Below are 19831 nucleotides of genomic sequence, written 5' to 3'. Positions count from 1 at the left end.
GCATTTAAAAAAGAATGAATAATACAAATCCAGAAATGTAGTTTTTATACCATTTGTTACTCACAGTACCAAACGAATATTACGAAAGCATTTGAGATAAGAGGTCCTATCAATATGTAAAAACAAAAACAGTAAATTGCACAAACTTACTTTAACCTCATAAACAGTTATTTGATTTGAAGGAAGTAGCTAAAACACACGAAGTAACAACAGGCCTTTTGTACTGTACATATGAATACTGTGACATCTGCTTTTCAAATTAAAAGCCTGTGTTTGAAATCCTGACAGGCTCGCAGCTCACCTGCCCCAGTCAACTAAAAAAAAAAAAAAAAAAAATAGAAAAAAAGTGGTGTGTGGCAGTCTTTTTAGTCAGTTCATTGACTGTAATGTGAATTTTTGTCTTTATCGTTTCATGAAGTTTTCCAGGGAGGCTGGCGTCCTCTGAATGGAGTGGATATTTCTCTTCACTCTGTCCTCTAAGGAGGAGCTCGCGGCACTCTCCAGCTTCATGTTGCTGCAAGATGACAAAGGTCAGTTACTGAAACTTAAAATGCACAAACACACACAAATAACTGATCTGATTATCAGACTTGTGTCCACAAACATCACACTCTGAACTCACTGGATGAAGCCAGCGTGGCGGTCATGCTTGGCGTTTTGTTCCCTCTGCTTCTCCTGCTCGTCCTGCCTCTTATAGCGCTTCACATTATTCTCCCTGTCCTCCTCCCGCTGCTTGGCTTGGTCCATCATCTCACGCCTCTTTCGCTCCATCTCCTCTGCAGAGAGCTTCCTACATCAGACAGAACAACATGGAAAATTAACCAGTTCAGCGTGGGTGGTGATAAAGACGAGATTTTATGTAACATGTTACAATTTAAGCAGCTCATCTGCTCATCTTAACACAAGTATCACAGTTACAACATTGATAATATTTACAAGTGCTTGCTTGCAAAAAAAAAGAGCAGATCAAAGCAGTTATTGCAATATTTAATCAGTTATCATACAAATACGTTCACAAACATACTTTTTGGAGATGTGTACGCTCTTACTTGGGCACGTGGTTCCTCTGTCTCTGGTAGCGGTCCTTCTGTGGGCTGGGAGCTCTGGGTTCCTGCTTCTTTTCACTCCGATGTGAGGAGGATGAAGAGTAGGAGCGGCTGTCCTTGTAATTCCTGTGAGGTGATCGGGATCGGCTCCTCTCACGCCGCCCTGAGTGACCGGAGGAGGTCGAGGTCTGTTGATATCTGTCTGTTGGGAGCTGAGGGAAAAGACCAAAGATCAGGAACACATTTCAGGAGGGTCTCCCCTCACAGTGGATTGGGCCAGAAACCCCCAAGAAAAAGAAAAGCTGCATGTTGTTCTGCTCTTAAAAAACAAAACAAAAAACAACAACAACACTTGTAAAGAAACTTTAGCTCCCTGGTCACCGGGAGTCCCTTATTTCTACTTGTTGAAGGCTTTCAACTTCTACTCTCGTGCTGTGTGTGCAGCTTACACAGAGAACTGTGGGTCAGAATGTGAACACACTCATGCATATTAAAGTTTTTCCAGGCATGCTGAAGAAGGTTAATATTTTGTGAATATTTATAAGCATATTTACTAAAAACACTTTAAAGATGAAGCGATTGGTTTTGCCAGTGCACATCTGATTAATCACTTCCACACCCGTTACAACCCACTCATGATGCAGAGAGTTTCCCTTAATTTGGAACTAATGTAGCAAAGCACGACTCTACCCTTTAGACTGATGAGCTTTGCTGTTTAGTTATGGCACCTTTACTTTTCACAAATACAAGCTTGAACTTAAGACACCCTGCAGACTTTCCCTTTAGAGGCTCTAGCAGTGGATGTCTCAGAGATCAGATGCTGAAAATGCAGGATAAGTCATGTGCATGTGTGTGATCACAGTAGCTGTGGTACAGACCTGTAGACCATAGCCTGGATGATGATGATGAGAATGAGATTTGGTGTCTGAGGAGTTGTATCGTGGGTGTGACCTGAAAAACAAATCAAAAATGATATATATATAAAAAGTGGTACTTATGAGCAATTTGCTGGTTTACACAGAAGTCTCATAACATACAGCAATCATTTCTGAAACAACCTCTTTACTAGCCTGTGTTTCTTCTCATCGTCTTCCTCCGAGCTTGAACTTGAACTCCTCCTCTTATGCTTCTTTTCCTTCCTTCTGTCTTTGTCTCCTTTCTTCTCCTTCTTCTCCTTCTTCCTCTTCTTTTTCTTGTCTTTCTTGTCAAGGTTTTGGCGAAGCTATTTAAAAACAACCAAACAAATACAAATATTTACATGATAGAAATCATCAGCCTGTAATAATAATGCTTTTTAGGATGTTATATCTCATTAACCTACACCGATACCAGCTTTTTGGACCTTAACGTTTCTGGTTTAACACATACCATTTCTTTAATTTTCTTCATCTTTACTGGATTAGTCAGGACTTCTCTCTTCTTTGCTTCCTCACGTTTCCTTTACAACACCAACAAAACACAAACATGATCATCTGCAAATTTAACAATATTTTCAGAACAAATCAAAAGAGAATGGCACGTTCACTCACCTGATTTCAAACAGGGGGTCTTCCCTGATCTTGGCAGCCAAATCGAGGCTGGAAGCAGGGGTGGCGGGGTTAAATATGGACCCAGGCAGGAGGCCTGTCTCAGCTGAGGGACCGCTCTCTGGCTCCTCATACTGGTCAGTGATCTGCTTGTCAATGGGGCGCCCAAGCAGGTACTCATCCCTGGACACCTGACCGGCAGGGCCCTGGTACATCCAGTCCAACCGATCATCTTTTTTTCTGTCACCATCCAATAAAAGTACAGCATATCTCAGACACAACGTACTTCTTTGTACCATTAACTTATCGTTCCTCATAACACAGGAGATAACTCACTTTAAGACGCCGGTTTCCTCTGCATATTTTGTCATTTCCTCTCGGGCTCGTTCCTCCTTCAGCTGCTTCTGGAGCTCCTCGATCTTTTTACGTTCAGCCTCATGTTTCTGCTCAGCTTTCCAGACACGCTCAATGTTTTTCATAGTCTGGGGGTGCCAGCTCTTTTTCAAGTTCTGGTAGAAAACACGTCAAAACCATCAACGGCTACATCATTGGAAACCACCAGGAGCTCCCTTTGAATATCTATAGTCGAAGCTTTTAACATCTATAGTTCTTAATTTGACAACAAAATCTATAATATTTCATATCTATAAGTACATTCGACACAGAAAAAATAAGTAAAATATTTATAAAAGGTTTCTGATCTAAAAATGTACTCATATTTATAATCCTCAACTAGTTCAGAATAAGAAAATCGAAATTAAAGGAATTATGGCCGAACTTAACTATGCTTCCTACGGAATTCCAAAAGCTTTTAATTCAAGCCCTAAATGTCTGTGTATGACATGTAAGCAAACATCTATAAATTAACCATTAATTTCAATGGAGTTTGGTATTAGCGTTGTTTCTTCCCCGGCGCATGCGCCCGTAGTAAAAGATTAAGACTCAGACTTACCAGATCGCCGCCTCCCATCTTGAAAAACGTTTCTTTTCAGTCCCAAAGAGAAATGGAAATGGCCAAAACTGACCGTTAGCGACTGAAGGTGAAACCACCAAAGTTTTTCACCAGCTGGAAAATGGAGCTGCCGACGCTTGAGTGTGACGCGTTTTGTGTATATCCTGTTTTTAATATTTCGTCTTCCGGTTTTAGCTCATGGTGCTTTCATGGTACTCAAAAAACTCAGTTAAATAAGGTGCTTGCGGTGGCAAGCATAGACTACATGTGTAAAATCTTTATTAAAATTATATATGTGTGTATTATTATATTACACATATAGGTTTCTATATTAAAGGCACTATTATACATAGTCATTTTTTTTTAAATGAAAATAAAACCGATATACAGTCTACTGCTGAAACTGACTTAAAATTACAACAATATATTTTTTTCCAACTAAGAAGCCTTTAATGAAGCCATTAAAATCCTGCCATGAGTTCTGCCTGTTTAAATATTTATGTTGTCCCTGAACGCAACACCCTCAGGGGGTTAATTTGGGTCATTTAGACTTTTATCCTTAGATGCGTCTTACCAATATTTACGGTGTAAAATATGACTAAAACTTCAAAGTAATAAAATCTCCCATCAAAGGTGAGTCATAAGTAATTTTTTTTATATTTTCCAGAAAAACAATTTTTTACCAGTCAAACTGACAGTTCTGAAAGTAACCATTTCCACACAATTAATTATTAAAATATTTTGTTTTTAATCCTTTAGTAGGAAAATTGTATTTTTAAATCAATGTTTGCCTTACAGTTTATTATTTTAGTTTAATTTAAAGAATGTCTGTATTTTATTACAGACCTTCTGTCAGGTTGTGTGGCCAAACAACTGTTTGTTTGTTTCTCAGCTTAATATTATTTGCATATTGGCCATTTTATTAGTTACACCTTCCTAATATCACTGGACTCCCTTTTTTGCTGTCTCAAATCTTTGTGGTGTAGAATCACCAAAGTGCTTAAAACATTCCTTGGGGATTTTGGTCCATGTTGACATGATAGCATCCCAAGCTGCAGATTTGTCAGCTGCACATGATGAGAATCTCCTGTCCTACCACATCCCAAAGGTGCTCTATAGGACTGAGATCTGATGACCGTGGAGGTCATTTGATTACAGTAAACTCACTGTCATGTTCAAACATTTTGTGTCAAGGTGTGATATACCCCAGGAAGCAGTCGCCAGAAAATGGGTACACTGTGGATGGACAAACCATCTAGGTCAGGGTGGAACAGAATGAAGGATCAAATATATTTTCAGATACAATCCCCTTCATGAGTAAAGTCATCTGGAGAAGAAATCAAATAAATAATTGTTGTGAAAAACCTGTCTTTAAAAATGGTCCATTGTGAGAAAGAAATTCAGACTCGTAAGCAAGATGATTTCACATCGTTCTCACTTTCTTCCCTCCAAATTAGAGGCGGGGTTTAGAAGGTGGCAAGAAAGGGACTTCTAATGTTGGGTCAGCTATTTGAGGCAGACGAGCTGATGTCTTCTGAACAGCTTCAGCTCAAACATGCAGCACATGCTTTTTCAGAGGTATTTATAGCTGAGAGCCTACATGTACAGAAACACAAAGAACGGGACAAGCTATGTGCCACAGCACCAAGTATGGAGCAGTTCTTTATGTTAACAATCAAATGAGCTATTAAAAAGAAGATCAATATGTTGGGCACCAGATGGATTAAAAAGCAACAATTGGATATTCCTCCTGAAAGTTGTTTTATTCATTGCTAAGAAGATGATCACAGTAACCTGGCTGAGGCCAAAGTCCTCAATGGTGGGTCAATAGAAGGAGAGGGTGAAGCTCTGTACTTCCTCTTTAATGCCTCTGATTTTTACTCCCACCGCCACCTTTCTTATCCCTAATTGATAGATAAATCTCAGAGTGTTTTTATGAACCCTGGCGGATGTTATTATTGATGTTTGGTTAGTCCTTATTTCTCTCATTCTTGTAGTTATGGAGCAAATATGGAGCGTGAGAATGCCAGAAATTGTGGACTGATTTTTAGAAAGAAAGATGTAATTGCATCGACACTATATCTGCCAAATGGAGACGTGAATGATTGGATTGTCTGATTGCACTTAATGAATAAGAAGAAGTTAAAAAACTAAAAGGATAAACATGGTGAGGAACAATACTCAGGCAGGCCGTGGCATTTAAACAATGCCCAGTCGGTACTAGGGGTCAAAGATGTGCCAATAAAACATCCTCCACAACACCCCCAGAAGCCCAAACCATTGACACAAAGCAGGTGGATTCATGCTTCATGATGTTTACACCAAATAATGACTCTACTACCTGAGACTCATAAGACCAGGTAAAGTTTTTCCAATCTGTTATGGTCCAACTTTGCAGAGGCTGTGAGTTGTGGTCTCAGTTTCCTTATCTTAGTTGACAAAAGTGGGACTCAGTGTTGTGTTCTGCTACTGGGTTCAACATGTATGCTCAGGGATGCTTCCCGGCATGCCTTGGTTGCAAAGCTTGAATTAATACTGCCTTCCTGTCGGCTCGAAGAAGTCTGGCCATTCCTCTCTGACCTCTGGAATAAACAAGGAATTTTCACCCGGACAACTGCGCTCACTGGATATTTTATCTATTCTTTATGAACCCAGAGATGGTTGTGTGTGAAATCCCAGCAGATCAGCAGTTCGTGAAATACTCAGATAAGTCCGTCTGGCACCAACAACCATACCACAATCAAAGTCATTTAAATCCCCTTTCTTCCCCATTCTGATGCTCGGTTTGAACTTCAGTAGGTTGTCGTCACAATGTCTACATGTCTAAATGCACTGAGTTGTTATTGTGTGAATGGCTGATTAGATATTTGCATTAACAAGCAGTGGAACAAATATACCTGACGAAGTGAGAGCATTATTATTATTATTATTTGTCTCTTATTATTTGGGTGCAAATTAAAACGAAAAGAAATTCAGGAATTCTGCCTCCTATAAATAAAAGTTAAACATGAACACAGAATATATACATATATCTTTATTTAATAAAGGGCAATAATAGATTAAATACGTTATTACACCAAGATATTTAACTTATTAAAGGTTTTTGAACTTATTTTATTACAGTCTCCACAACTACTACATTTACTACAGTAACCAATTCAAAATGTTGTCCATAAAAGGAAAGAACTCAGAAATTATTACTATTATTATTATTATTAATAATAATAATAGTCAATACACAATAATTGACTAATGTTTAAGCATTGTCTTTCATTTGTTATTTTCTATACATTAATACAGCAACTGTGAGCCTCCAGTAATTCAAGCTCTCTAATATATAAAAATCTGCCTAACGTCTGTGACGGTTTACATACATCCTAAAAGTGTTTTACACTGTAAAGCTGCTCGCACTGCTTGCTACACAACTACCAATCATACAATATCGATTATGAAAACTACCCAAAACAAGTAACCAAAGCTCTTCCTGCTGCTGGTCTGCCAGCGCAGCCTTTCTCTCCATGTTAACGCTGCAGAAAAAAGGAGTCGAACAGTGTTTCAACAACATGTTCTGGTAAATGATGCGTCTCTGAAAATGAAAACAAAACTGCAGCAGCTCTTATTGAAATGGAAATGGGGGCAGGAAACGTTTGGAGGAACTATATGAAGCCACTCAATCAGGAAATCCAGCAGTGTAGCCCTCTGTCAGATCATATATGTGATGACAGCGTGAACATTTTGACATTTTCTTTTACATATTTATGACATTTATGACCGTCATGTTCCACCTCTTTTATGTACTGCCTGTTCACAGCAGGGAGATTCAAGTATGAGGACACCTTCTGTGTTAAAGGTGCAAAAGTGAAGCGGAGGGCTTTCACGTTCAAGCCGGCAGATAGTAATCATGAATCAGTGTGAACCTGGGTCCACACGATCCACTATTTCCACCCTTCCTGTGCAACATATTCTAGTGTAGGCCGTTTGCGTTTTGAGAGATGTTGCACTGCATTGGTTGCTCCTCATGTGCAATAAGCTGAGGTCTAGAACACTTTTCTTTAATATAAAACAAAGGCACATAAGTTCTCAAATAAGCAACCTTGTCGGTCCAGTTTGGAACAGAAAGCCCATGAGAGGTGTGTCATTGTGTGTTTGTAGCACCTTTATTGAGAAGGTGAGCAGTTATCAACCATCTACCGTAACACTGCCTAACAGCACACTCATCAAGTGTCAAATGCTGGAATGTGGCGCCAGCCCTTCCGAAAACTCGCTGGGACACATAAGACGTCATGCCCCTCTGATTAAGCCGGCCTGTGTTTAACCACACTGACTCGCTGTGGTTCAGTGTGAACAAGCAAAGGCGTCATAACAACGGGGTTGTCACCTGACAGCCTCAAGGTGGAATATCTGTGTGAAAAACAATAGGGGGAGCCTCCAGAGCTGAAACATAAAGCCAACGTGGAAAAAGCAAAGATGCAGTACCGCTAATGTCCACTTGAGGGACTCCAAAAGTGTTTTTTTTTCTCTCTTTTCATAATTTTTTTTTTTTTGTTTATCTACTCATCTACTTGTTTAATTAAGTTAATGCTGCAGCTGTGTTAACTGACACGTGAGCTTTACAGTTTGCTGATAGCTTAGCACTCCGCCCTTTTATCCATGCACGGTTACTTCTAGCTAAAAAACAAACAAAAAAATGAAAACAAAACAAAAAACAACATGGTGCTAATTTCACCTTAAAAATGAGTGCAAAACCATTACTTTATCACGGAGGCAATGTCCATCTTTATGCTTTAAAAAAAAATGTTTTTTTGTTTTTTGTTTTTTTAAAAGATTTTCTTTTGTGTTATTTTAATTTTGGCCACTTGGGGGCAGCAGGAAAACCAGTAAATGCTGGCGTATTTTAAAGCTGTATTTGATTTTTAGAATTCTACCCTATATTTGTAAAAGTATTGAGCTGCACGTCTTAACCTTTGAATTTAGGTGTTTTCAGCTGCATTGGCACAGCTGTGTAACATCAAGCACCACGACAGGCAGGCTGCTTTTACAGACACTTCAGTGAGTCCGTAACTCCAAACATCCTTTGGCATTAACGTCAGCACAAAAACTGTACATCGGGAGCTTTGTGGCACGAGTTTACTCCTGCAGATGCAATGTGTAGGTGGCCCAGTACTTTTATACATATAGTGTATTTTTTGTCCCTTGAATATTGTGAGTTTAATATTGACTCCCTTTTATTAAAAAATATAATAAAGTTTTGTAGTTTTATGTTTTGTGTTTTGCAGCGAGTTGCTCACTCTCTCTGTTTAGAGGCAGCAGTGAGCTGGAAGCATGATTCATGGGTGAAGCTGAAACAACAGTAAAGGTGAGAGCAGATAAATCAAAACAATAACCTAAAAGATGCTAAAACATAGAGTACAGATGAGATGAATGAGTGGTGACTCATCAAGTGAGCTCTTTCACATTACACATTTGAGCCATTGTTACAAAAGCTGTGGTTAAATGCAGCTTTAAACGGCGGGACTGCATCGGGCTCCGGATTAACCTCTTAGCAGTCATCGTCAGTGACCCATTTAATGTTGGGGCCACGCTTTGGTTGTGTTTTAGCCACAACTCATAAAAAAGTAAGAACATCAGCTCTTAAATGGCAGATGTAGCAGAAGGAGTATTTCTCTGTGCAAGTCGTGTTGACAGGGCTGATCTGTGGAGTGTTTGTCTTGCTGCCAGATGTGACTTCTCTCATCGGCGTGTCTCGACAGAAACCGGGCTTCATTTCACCAGCCGGCATTTCCCGTCCGCCTGCCATTCAGCCTCCATCCTTGTGAGTTTTTCACATCACTGTAGTAGTTTTTTTCTTTGTTGCGCTCCCAGTGGAACACCTGTTCACATTCTCCTACTGTGTGTTAATAAGTGCCACTGTGGCAGTGACATAAACACAGTATTTTTGGTAAACACTAGCCATTGTAGTGCATAATTTTCTATATTATATTATATCATATTATATTATATTATATTATATTATATTATATTATATTATCACCAGCCTTATTTTGGCCATAGTACAACATTAAAGTTGTATTTCCTTTGAATTACAGACCATTTTAATTATTGTCACACTCTTTGGTCTTCTGCACTTTCTCCCATTCAAATGGCTGCTAACCTACATCTTCTTCCAGTACAGTAGGCTACACACACACACATGTGGTAACAGTCTGAACATAAGGAAAATATCAATATTACTGTCTGCTTTCCTTGAAACTGTTAAACTCAATGCTCTTTTCTTCCAGTTACACATTTGATCTGATTGTAAACAAGTTACCTAACCACCTTCTCACGAACTCATGTCAGTCTCTTGGGCTACTGGTGGCTGTAGCGCTAGCAGCAATCGAAGTCCAGCAACAAGCTGCAGCTTCAGCTCCGTCGCCTCCTTCGCCACCTTTCACCTTTAGTAGTCACAGACGGTTTACACACAAGATCAATAGGATTCCTGCTTTTCAGCGTGCCGTGGCATCACGGTTTATCACATTTGTGTGATAAATTCACAGGATCACACATACATATTTTTTTGTTCCATCCAGTGTTCATCAGTGAAAGAGCGTTCATACCTTCCTTCTACTCTCTAATCTATCGTGAAACTATGACACCTCTGTGAGGTGATGGCAACCCTTTAACTGAACGCGGCGCAGCTAGCCCGACTGCCCCGTCACGCTGGAGACGGAGGCGTCTGTCTCACACTTCAGCTTCAGTGGAGGATCTGTGCTGTCAGACACGTTTGCGGACGACTGGGGAGGCGTCGATGCATCAAAGCTCTTATCCCCCCTCCCATCTCCGTTTAGCCTGTCCTCCCCTTGTCCTGGCGGGGACTCGTGGGTGCGCATGTGCTTGGCCAGGTGGTCGTTGCGCATGAACACTCTGGGACATAATGCGCAGCTGAACTTCTTGGCTCCAGTGTGCGTCTGTAGGTGTCGCTGCAGTTCATCGGAGCGCGTGAACCTCTTGCCACAGAACAGCCAGTTGCAGACGAACGGCCGGTCTCCGCTGTGCCAGCGCAGGTGAGCCTTCAGATGGGAGGTCTTGGCGTAGGCTTTGCCACAGCCGGGGATGTGGCAATTGTGCATGTGCTTCCTCCTGCTGTCGTCAGTGCTCTGGCCCATCTGCTCAGCGTGGACGCAATTAGGGCAGCGGCACACAGCCTGGCTGCCGCCTCTGGAAGAAGAGCGGCGCTGCGGCTTGGGGCGAGCTGACACAGACGTCTCCTGAGGTTCCTCCATCGAGAAGGTTTCTTGCTGCAGCATTTCAGGGGCCAGTGGCTCCATCTTGAAGCCGTCCTGGGGGAAGAGATGAGATGGTTGCGAGGGTGGAGCGTGCTGAGCCGGGGGCAGGGTGCACAGCTGTGGGTCAGAGCCATAGGGCCCCAGGGAAGGCTGCAAACCCATGGAGCCGCCTGGATTCACTGAAGGCAGGCCCACACCTTGACCCGTCTGTAGGTCTATCCAACTGCCTGCTTGGACGTCTCTGTGAAGGTCCCACCAGGAAGCGATGTTCATGTCGTCTGAGCTGCCACTAGGTGGTGCTGTCCGTAACCAGGGCTCGTACGGGTGGGCCATGTGAGCAGCTCGTGCAGGTGCAAATCTGTGGATGAGGTCACCTGCTCAAAGTGTTGTTCAGTGTCTTTTGGGTTACGCTGAGATGATTACCACATGACAGGATGGTGACGCATTAAAAACCTGCAGAAAGAAAGAGAAGACTGTTATGGAAGTACTAATGAGACCAAGTTTATTTTTCAGGAGACACAAACGAGTCTAAAATATGGAGACATTTATTATTGAAATGCTTGATAGGAATGAGCATTTCACATTCCTATCAAGCGTTTCTATAGTAAATATCTTCTAAAGAAAATTGAAAGCACTATTAAAAGCAGCCTGGCTGCTTTTGACGCCCTTCAGCGAGGAAAAAAAACAACCTGTGTCAAACAGATAGAAAACACGTCATTGTGATGCAGAAGGCTCCACCGAGTCTGACCTTTTCAGGCTGTTCCCAAAAGAGTGAGACCCGACTAAACATAGGGTTTGACTCCAAAAAAGCTGGGAGAGGATTCAACTTCTGCTGTTTTAACGTTCTAACGATAACAAAAAGGTCGAACGTAAAACTTGTTGAGCGACGAGGACAAGTTTTTAAAAGCAATCCAAGACTTCATCTCCCCACTAAGACCCAAAACTGTCTGACAACAAGCGTGAACGAGTCCCTCACGTTCAGATGTATATCTGGATGAAGATTAGTTTGTTATAATTTCTGGAGGATGTCTTACAATTGTTCTTCCTTCACACAATTCTAATCAATCTGACCAAAAATTCCTGGATCTGGATTTGAAAAGACTTCATATGTTAATCACTTTCAAATCAGGTCAAAAGCCCCGCCTCTGTTAAAAAACAAACCAATCCAAAAACCTTTTCTGCTCTGACAGGAAGCACAAAATTAAGATTCATTTTAAGTCCACTTCTAAAAAAGGCTAAAAAGGTTTAAAAAAAAAAACAGTTTGAGACATGAATTCTGTAAAAGTGTGTCTTAAGGATGACGTTAGGATAACGTAAAAGCAGACAGGTCCAGAGCTGAGTTATCAGGACACGCTCAGACCTTTACCTGGATGCCCAACCAGGAAAAATGTAATGAAACGTAATGGTTGACTGGTTGACCAGATGGTGGTGGGAATTAAAACTTCATCAATAAACTCGGGCGCTTGAAAAAGTAAAGCCTTGTAAGTCATGAGCAGAATTTTAAAATGGGCTGAAAATTAAATTAGCAACGAGTGCAAGGAGGCCAAAACCGGGTAATGTAAGAAGAGCGTGTGGTTTTTATCAGAAGTCAGGGTGCAGAGTTCTGCAGTCTGAAGCTGAGCTAAACTTAACAGCTCAACAGCTCGCTAAGGAGGAAATAAAAGCAAGAGTAACTTCTTCTGTAACGTTTCTTTGACCTTCAGAATATTCCCGAGTTGTTGGAAACACGATTGTATCATTTTTCTGTTTGTCATATTGTGCGTATGTGTGTTTCTGAACCTCTGAAGAGCTGACGTTCAGGCCTAAATCCGCCTGTCTACAACATTTAAATAACCAACCCTAAGCACACCCCCTTCGTCGCCATGGATACTGCAGTTCTCACGCTGCATGGCCGTGGAGACGGAGGAGAGGGGGGAGCCGGACGTGTCCAGGCAGAGGCCTGCTACGTGCATCCGCTGCCAGGTACTTCCCATGGAGGACGGTCAAAGACAAGTACAAAGAAAACAACATCATCGGCCTGCGCTGAGGCAGCGCTGGGGGGAGGATAATGATGGTTGGATGGGGGGAGGGACGAGAGCGGAGGGGGGTGTTGACAGGAGAGCAGTTTGGTAAAGGAAGAAGTTCCAGGGAGGTATGGCTGCAGGCCAAAGTCTATTTGTACGTCTCTGAGGTTTTGGAGATGAAACCTGGCAGACAGGAGAACCAGTTTTTTATGAATCACACATGATTTACAACAACAGCTCTCCAGGCGAGACCCGTGAAGCGCCCTGCCCCTTACACACCGGAGGCAGAAAGCATCAACAGTTACAGACTGACGACATTCACGAGCCTGAGAATGGGAGTCGACGACAAAACGAGAACAATTACTTTACGTCCGTAATCACAGGCACACGCGCTGAAATAGCATCCTGCGCCCAACACGCTCCAGGAATGCAAACCGCAGCAGCGTCAGCGGGATGGGCTCAGATTTCCAGGTGACACAAAGCTTGTTAAAGGTGGACAAGTCTGTGGAAGCTTTGACAAGAAGCTACCAGCCTGCGAGGTTTGTCCTTGGCCCAAGATGATCTTGTTGACTTCCACTAACCCCCACCCACCTCAACTCAACCATGAACATCTGTAATTATCTTTACAGCAGGAAACAATAAAGCGGTCTGAAGCTGTAGAGGCTGGTATGGCAGTCTGGAGATCATCTGGTGATATCTGACAGGTTGTGTGAAAGCACGAGCTTCATGGACATCCAGTCTGATGCGTAGATTGATTAGCAGCAGGTCGAACATCAGACGTAGCAAGTAGGTGAAGCTGGGCTTGCCGACAGTGAAGTATCCCCTGAGTTACTCCTCCACATACATTATTCTGTGACTGTCATTTTCTTATTTTGTGATTTTTTTAGCCTTTAAAACAGGAGTGGGGGAACTCCAGGCCAGTGTCCCACAGGTTTTAGACGTGTCCTTGATCCAACACAGCTGATATGATTTAAATGGCTAAATTACCTCCTCGACATGTCTTGGACTTCTCCAGAGGTCTGGTAATGAACTAATCAATAATCATTCAGGTGAGTTGACCCAGGGTGATATCTAAAACCTGCAGGACACCGGCACCTGAGGCCTGGAGCTTTAAAAAGACGTCACTTTACATCTAAATTTGGTTTAAAAGTCGTCTTTTCTGGCTCTTACGAAGATCTGACCTAATTTCAACCACTGAGGATGCTTCAATGGTTAGAAGTTGAGTCGTACATCATAGTAGATATTTCAATCACACTTGCATGGTATTTTTTAGATGTTACCAAATATCTGTATTCATTGTATTTTATGTGAAATCTTTTATATTATTTACTTTTATTTTATTTACTCAGTATTATAGTGGATTTTTTCTGCGGGTACGTCATAACTGCAAACTCTACTGAAACACTAAACTATAACTTATTTCATAGCCGTAGCTGTAACCTGATGTAGATGTAACTACACAGCTGTGAATGCTGGTAACAGGCTGCATCGTAAACTTCAAATAGTCCGGAGTAAAGTCTAAATTATTACGCTTTTAGACACATGCAAATGAATTTTTTTGACAGGTGGGTTAGGTAGCTGTTCCAGGGTGCAGGTAAAGGTCAAAGTGTGATTGAGTCCTTACTTTTCTTTTCTCTTTTCTTCATTTTTATGTATGATTTCCTATTTCTGCACTTTTTAACTCTACTAAAGACTCCGTGTGATTGGTTCAGATTGTGCGTTAGCAGGATTACAAGTTAGCGTGACGATTTTAAGCCTGAGTTCAGAGGAATTTGTTTTTGGAGTTGATCTGGATACAAAACCCTATCCAGAACATTTTTTGAAAGATTCTTTATCATTGCTAAAATTCATTTTATAAATAAATATCCACAAATATATATCAAATGTGATAAAGAGACATAAAAGACCGTTTAGACCTTTTCCTTTCTTGTCTTTTCTGCACGTTTTTTGCGTGTGGGGTGCATCCTGAACGTTGGAGCACTACAGTCAAACCATGCATACTACATTTACTCACCCAAAGCCACTCAGCGATGTTTTCTTGTCTCAATGAAGTCGTAAAGCAACTAGTTTGGAATTCCCACATGAAAGGTCTGTCTTAAAAGGTCCAGCTGATTTAGTTCCTGTCAGCCTGGAGCCAGAGCTACATACTGCTCTGTAATTTTTTGAGAATGTGACATGGCGGCACAGCGGCACAGTCCCTCCACGAATCTGCTCTTACTGACATAAACAAATCGAGGTCTTTGCTAAAGTGCTGGAAGCACTGCAGGCTCCTAAGAGGAACAGCTGGCATGGGGAGGGAGAGGAGGAGGCCCCCGGGGGAGGATGGTTCAGAGCAATGACAGAGTTCTGGTCATAAAACCTGTCTGACCAAGACTCAGCAGAGCCGCAATTTACGAGCCTGCCGCTGAGAAACAAGAGGCAGATTGAAGCAGTGACGAGAAAGACAGAACTCACTACTGTTAGTCCATCAGCTGGTGATTTTCAACAAGCGTGAAAGCGCTTCTCTAATTGTTTCTACTCAGAAAATGTAACTGAGAATCAACAAATCTTGGACGTTTTCATCAGGCCTGGTTTAACTATAACTCTGTTGTCACATTTAAGAATAAAGTAAAAACAGTAATGTTAATACTCCAAAAAGACTAGTTTGGGAATGGAGGTCTGAGTGGACGTCATGTCATGTTCTTCAAACAGTTATAGCGGATATGTGAGGAAAGGATTGCCATGCTTACAAAAGGCATTAAAGCAAACATTAAAAAGTCCTGTAATGACCACAGTCTGACTCCAGACATGTAAAAGACGTGGTGGGCCTCGCAAACTGTCTTCTTCCATAGATTACAGGTCCCCTAGACTGAAGGACTATCTTGTTGTTTACACTGTTAGACCAAAAATATGGAAATTTAAAAGTCCATCATCTCATCTCCCACACGGGGATAAAACAGGTAAAATAGCCATTCTGTTTCCACTCTGGGTCAAATAGCATTTAGCCCACAGGAGACGTTAAAACGAACAATTAAAAGTCCAAAGTCTGACTCCAGACCTGTGGAAGATCTGCTGTCCCTTTTAATCTGTCATCCCATATTATCCGAGATATAGAACAAACAGTTACATTGTCTGTACTCCCAAAAAGACCAGTTTCAGAGCGAGGGCTTTTAGAGCAGTCTGTTTGAGGTGTGTTATAAATGGAGAGGAGCTCAGATTTGTGGCAGGAGTCACATCTGTTTTCAGAAGACGGAATAAAATATATGATTCAAACTCGTGTCTATCAAAATTAAACGTTTCTGAATTTTGTGCTGTTCAGCTGCAGAACAAAAGTTAAAAACTCTTTTAGGGACAAAAGTTTGACTTCTCCAGTAGCCGATGTCATTTACAGATCCAGTTTAACAACCATCCGTCTGCTTTCCCATCTCATCAGAGACGTAGAACCACGCAGTTAAAACGGTAACGCTGACACTCACAAGGAGTTTGCTTTAACCTGCAAGACGTGCATGGCGTGCAGAGTGGAGTGCATGTTTATGGCAGAGAATATATGAATGGCAAACTTCAAAATAAAACATTTCTGAACTCTGTAGAGTGACCAGATGTGAGGAAAACATTTGCCATTAGTAGAAAACGATGTTAAAACAAACATTAAAATCTCGTGTAGCGGCCGCAGTCTGAGCAGCGGTCCAGTTTAACTGCAGTCCAGATGTACAACAACATCCTGGCACTCCAGAAAGACGAGCTCAGTGTCAAATGACATTTAGAAGAAGTTTGTTTTAACCTGTTTAAATACATCGTGGGTGGAGAGGAGACCACCTTTGTGCAGGAGTCACGGCTGTTGTCAGAAGGGTGAATAAAAAATGAGCTTCAAACACATTTCTCTCAACACCAGATGTTTTGAACTTTGCAGAGTGGCCGTACGTGAGCGAATGTTCTCCATCTGTACAAATAGATGTGAAAACAATGATGCAGCGACCGTGGTCCGAGACGATTTGCACACCTGGGCGAAGGATCAAGTTGTGCGATGTGCAAAGCTTGAGATGTGGCTGCTAATCTCTCCCTCTGCACTTTAACTGTGTTATTAATCACAGAGATGCTTTAGATATGAGTGACAGCTTTACATGTGAGACACTGATTCATACTCAGTTGCGTAAAATTAATTTCCTGTTTTTTTGTTGATACTTTCAATCAAAAATCTGTTTCACAGTGACGCCACCGAGGTTTTAGAGTTGGTCGCCCTACTAGAAGTGACAAGGTACTTTATTTTTGGTGATTTTGACAAACTTTATAAAGTGTTTTGTTTCTCAGATCTTCTCAGTCACAAGTTGTCCTTCAGCACAAACTTCTCTTTATACACTTTAAATAATTAGACAAAGAAATTTTAAATCATTTAAAAAGATCAGACCTGTTCTGCTTCTTAGTTAGTGTCCAGCAAAATGTAATCATATACTGTGCAATTACTTAATATATTATTCAAGATCACCCCCCCCCCCCACTCCCTTTTTTAGGACTTTTAAAAAAATGTATATGATATAATAGTTTGTACTTTTAACAACAAAAAGTAAAATATGACGCTTTGTTCTACATTAAAATAGTCATAAGTCTATCAAACACTTTAAATTAGCAGCACTTTCATCCTTTGCAACAATAAACTGCTAATTACATTCTTCATGACATCAATATCTATGTCAAATAAATCAAATGGAAAACACTTCCTGAGTAAAACTGTAGCTACAGTGTGGTTCAGCTGCTTTAATCAAACAAAGATCTTAATCTGAAGCTTTGATTTATCAGCACTGTTGGCATTTTCAGAGTAAAACTAATTTAATTTAAAAAAAACTCTAATCAAGCTTCACGTGGAATTTTTTAAAAGCTTTTTTTTTAAACTTAATTTGCACTCTTCTATACTTTTAAAAATATATATTTTTAAAAAAAAAACAGTTTGGATTGCAGGAAATTAGGGATTTACAGTATCATCATTTATTTAGTTAGGCAATAATTTTCTAATAGGGAAAACAGACTGATGGCACAGAGATGAGACTAAAATCTGATTTGATTTCCCTCTAATTTATTAAGTGAAATCTTGGTCTTAAATTTAAGGTCAAATACTTTATGCTTTTATTTCATCATCACATTAATTATTTAATATACAAGACTGGGTCAACTTGGTTTTTTTTCCTGCAGAAATCTTCTGATCTAATTACGGCTGTAAAACAACAATTTAACAATCTCGAATTTCTGTTTTCTAACACTGGCGTTTATTGTCCAAAATCTAAATACATAACCTGAAATTAAGTGCCAGTCGCTGGTTAGCCTCTATAACGTGAATTTATCCAGTAAGTAACCTGCGTACGTTACCTAACATGTTGTATTTTGAGACTTTCAATTTATAAATAAAACCCTCCAGTTAACTTGAAGCCTGGAAGACTTTCCATCAGTCTGATGGAGATTTAAAACACTTCATTGTGATTTTTGTATATAACAGACATACGGTACCACGCAGGAGGTCGCAGCAGATGTCAGAAAGTTAAAACACCAGCCTTACCTGTCTGCCCTACAGAGGTGCTGCCGCTGTGCTTTTCTTCTGGGAGTAAACTCTGTCTCGGCTCTGCTCCGCTGCTCTCGCCCTTGTTGGAAAAATGCGCGCAGAAAAGTAAAATCCTCATCATATTTCATCTGCTTTTCTCCATCGCAGACGGTCCAGGTGAGGCGAAAGGCTGTCAGAGTTTTGGCGCACAGGTAAGCAGCATTCTCAGTTGTGACACAGTCTATGATAGGCTGCGCGTCTTGAGCCCCTCCAGGCTCCGCCCCCTCCTGCTGGTGCTCCGTCTCTTCCCCCCCCCCCCCCCTACCCCTCCCTTTGAAGATGTGCTCTCGGCGGCTGGAGGTGAGGAAACGACTCGCTTTAGGAAAACAGCGGATCAGTGAAACAGCCTGTCAGAGCTGCAGTGGTGGGATACAAGTCAATTTACTCATCAGCGTATTAATACATCCTCCAACACAGTTAAGAGGAAATACTACAGTTTTTATTCTCTGATTACTTCAGTGGGATTATGCAGTTACAGATCAGTCAGACCACCAGAGACGGACACATAGAAAGATAAACTGGCCCCTGATGAATCAGCTATACACGATCATGTATTACCAACGATGCTCTGATGATATATACTACTATATATAATATATATACTGCTTTTGTGCTCTTTTTTGCATTGATCTTAATGGAGTTTGCAGAAATGTTATGCTTGTGATCAGCTGTTTTCACTTTGTGTTGCTACCCCAGTGTTACTCACCTACAGATTTGTTTCTCTAACAGCTGCATTTCCATAATATGAACAATGCAAAAGTATCTGCCACCAAAAATAATATCTTTAAAAAAAAAACAGTAAAGACTGTGAAACCATCTCCACACATGCTGAGATGAAAACATTTACTCTTTAAGAACAGTTTTTAATTTGTTTAGGTTTCTTTCATTAGTATGCATTTATAGAAAAACAGAACTAACTAAATAAATTGATTATTAGTTAATACTACATATACTCAATTGTTAAGCCTTGAAAAAATAATTGTAACAATCAAATTTATTTACATACAAAAAACGATGCTTGTAAATAAAGTAGATTTATGTATGTCTGCATCTGTACTAAAATGTTATGTGCATTTCCTTCTTAACATTGATATGTTGTAAGAAATTACACAGAGAAACATATAGAAATGTATATATGGACTAATAGGCTCCAGGTCCACTTTATATCTTCTACCAGATCTTTCATTGCCCTCCTGCAGAAGCTTTGTTCTTCTTTGGTAATAATCTGCAAAAGCATTCAAAATCTGCTGACAGTTTGTTACTTGACACAAATATCAAACACATGTACGCAGTTTACCTTAATTGCTTTGATGTCTGAAGTCACAATCTGTTTAAAACAGAACCGAGTTTACTGTCGGACTGCAGCCTTTCAGTCAGACAGATGAGCTCACGAATCCTGTGACTGCAGATACTCGTGACACGTAGGGCGATCACACACAGACTTTTTCTCCTGCATCCAAAATATTTTGAGTC

The 19831-nt window shown here is 40.8% G+C and overlaps 2 protein-coding genes across 2 annotated transcripts; both read right to left on the bottom strand.

Annotated features, from left to right (window-relative positions):
• Nucleotides 1-325: 325 nt before the first annotated feature.
• On the bottom strand, nucleotides 326-3675 carry cwc25 (CWC25 spliceosome associated protein). The gene is made up of 9 exons (XM_087842173.1): nucleotides 3525-3675; nucleotides 2909-3081; nucleotides 2576-2812; nucleotides 2415-2484; nucleotides 2117-2268; nucleotides 1925-1997; nucleotides 1050-1258; nucleotides 623-790; nucleotides 326-514 (listed from the first exon to the last, which is right to left on the bottom strand). The coding sequence occupies exons 1-9, from the start codon at nucleotides 3540-3542 to the stop codon at nucleotides 403-405; spliced, it is 1212 nt and encodes a 403-aa protein (XP_087698299.1). The 5' UTR covers nucleotides 3543-3675; the 3' UTR covers nucleotides 326-402.
• A 5883-nt stretch (nucleotides 3676-9558) lies between these two features.
• Nucleotides 9559-18512, bottom strand: sp6 (Sp6 transcription factor). Its single transcript, XM_006799620.3, has 2 exons — nucleotides 18317-18512; nucleotides 9559-11242 (listed from the first exon to the last, which is right to left on the bottom strand). The coding sequence occupies exon 2, from the start codon at nucleotides 11120-11122 to the stop codon at nucleotides 10202-10204; it is 921 nt and encodes a 306-aa protein (XP_006799683.2). The 5' UTR covers nucleotides 11123-11242; nucleotides 18317-18512; the 3' UTR covers nucleotides 9559-10201.
• Nucleotides 18513-19831: the final 1319 nt, after the last annotated feature.

Source organism: Neolamprologus brichardi, chromosome 6, assembly GCF_056152115.1.
Source record: "Neolamprologus brichardi isolate AB-2024 chromosome 6, ASM5615211v1, whole genome shotgun sequence".
NCBI classification, from domain to species: domain Eukaryota; kingdom Metazoa; phylum Chordata; class Actinopteri; order Cichliformes; family Cichlidae; genus Neolamprologus; species Neolamprologus brichardi.
This window is presented reverse-complemented; position numbering and strand designations above follow the sequence as displayed.

What these genes read in the sequence shown, in the direction of transcription:
- cwc25 (XM_087842173.1), bottom strand. An exon ending in GAGGAAACCGGCGTCTTAAA is followed by an intron (nt 2,813 to 2,908) that starts GTGAGTTATCTC and finishes GGATGGTGACAG; the next exon opens with AAAAAAAGATGATCGGTTGG. An exon ending in CAGAGGAACCACGTGCCCAA is followed by an intron (nt 791 to 1,049) that starts GTAAGAGCGTAC and finishes TGTCTGATGTAG; the next exon opens with GAAGCTCTCTGCAGAGGAGA.
- sp6 (XM_006799620.3), bottom strand. Translation starts at nt 11,122, where the DNA reads ATGGCCCACCCGTACGAGCCCTGGTTACGGACAGCACCACCTAGTGGC.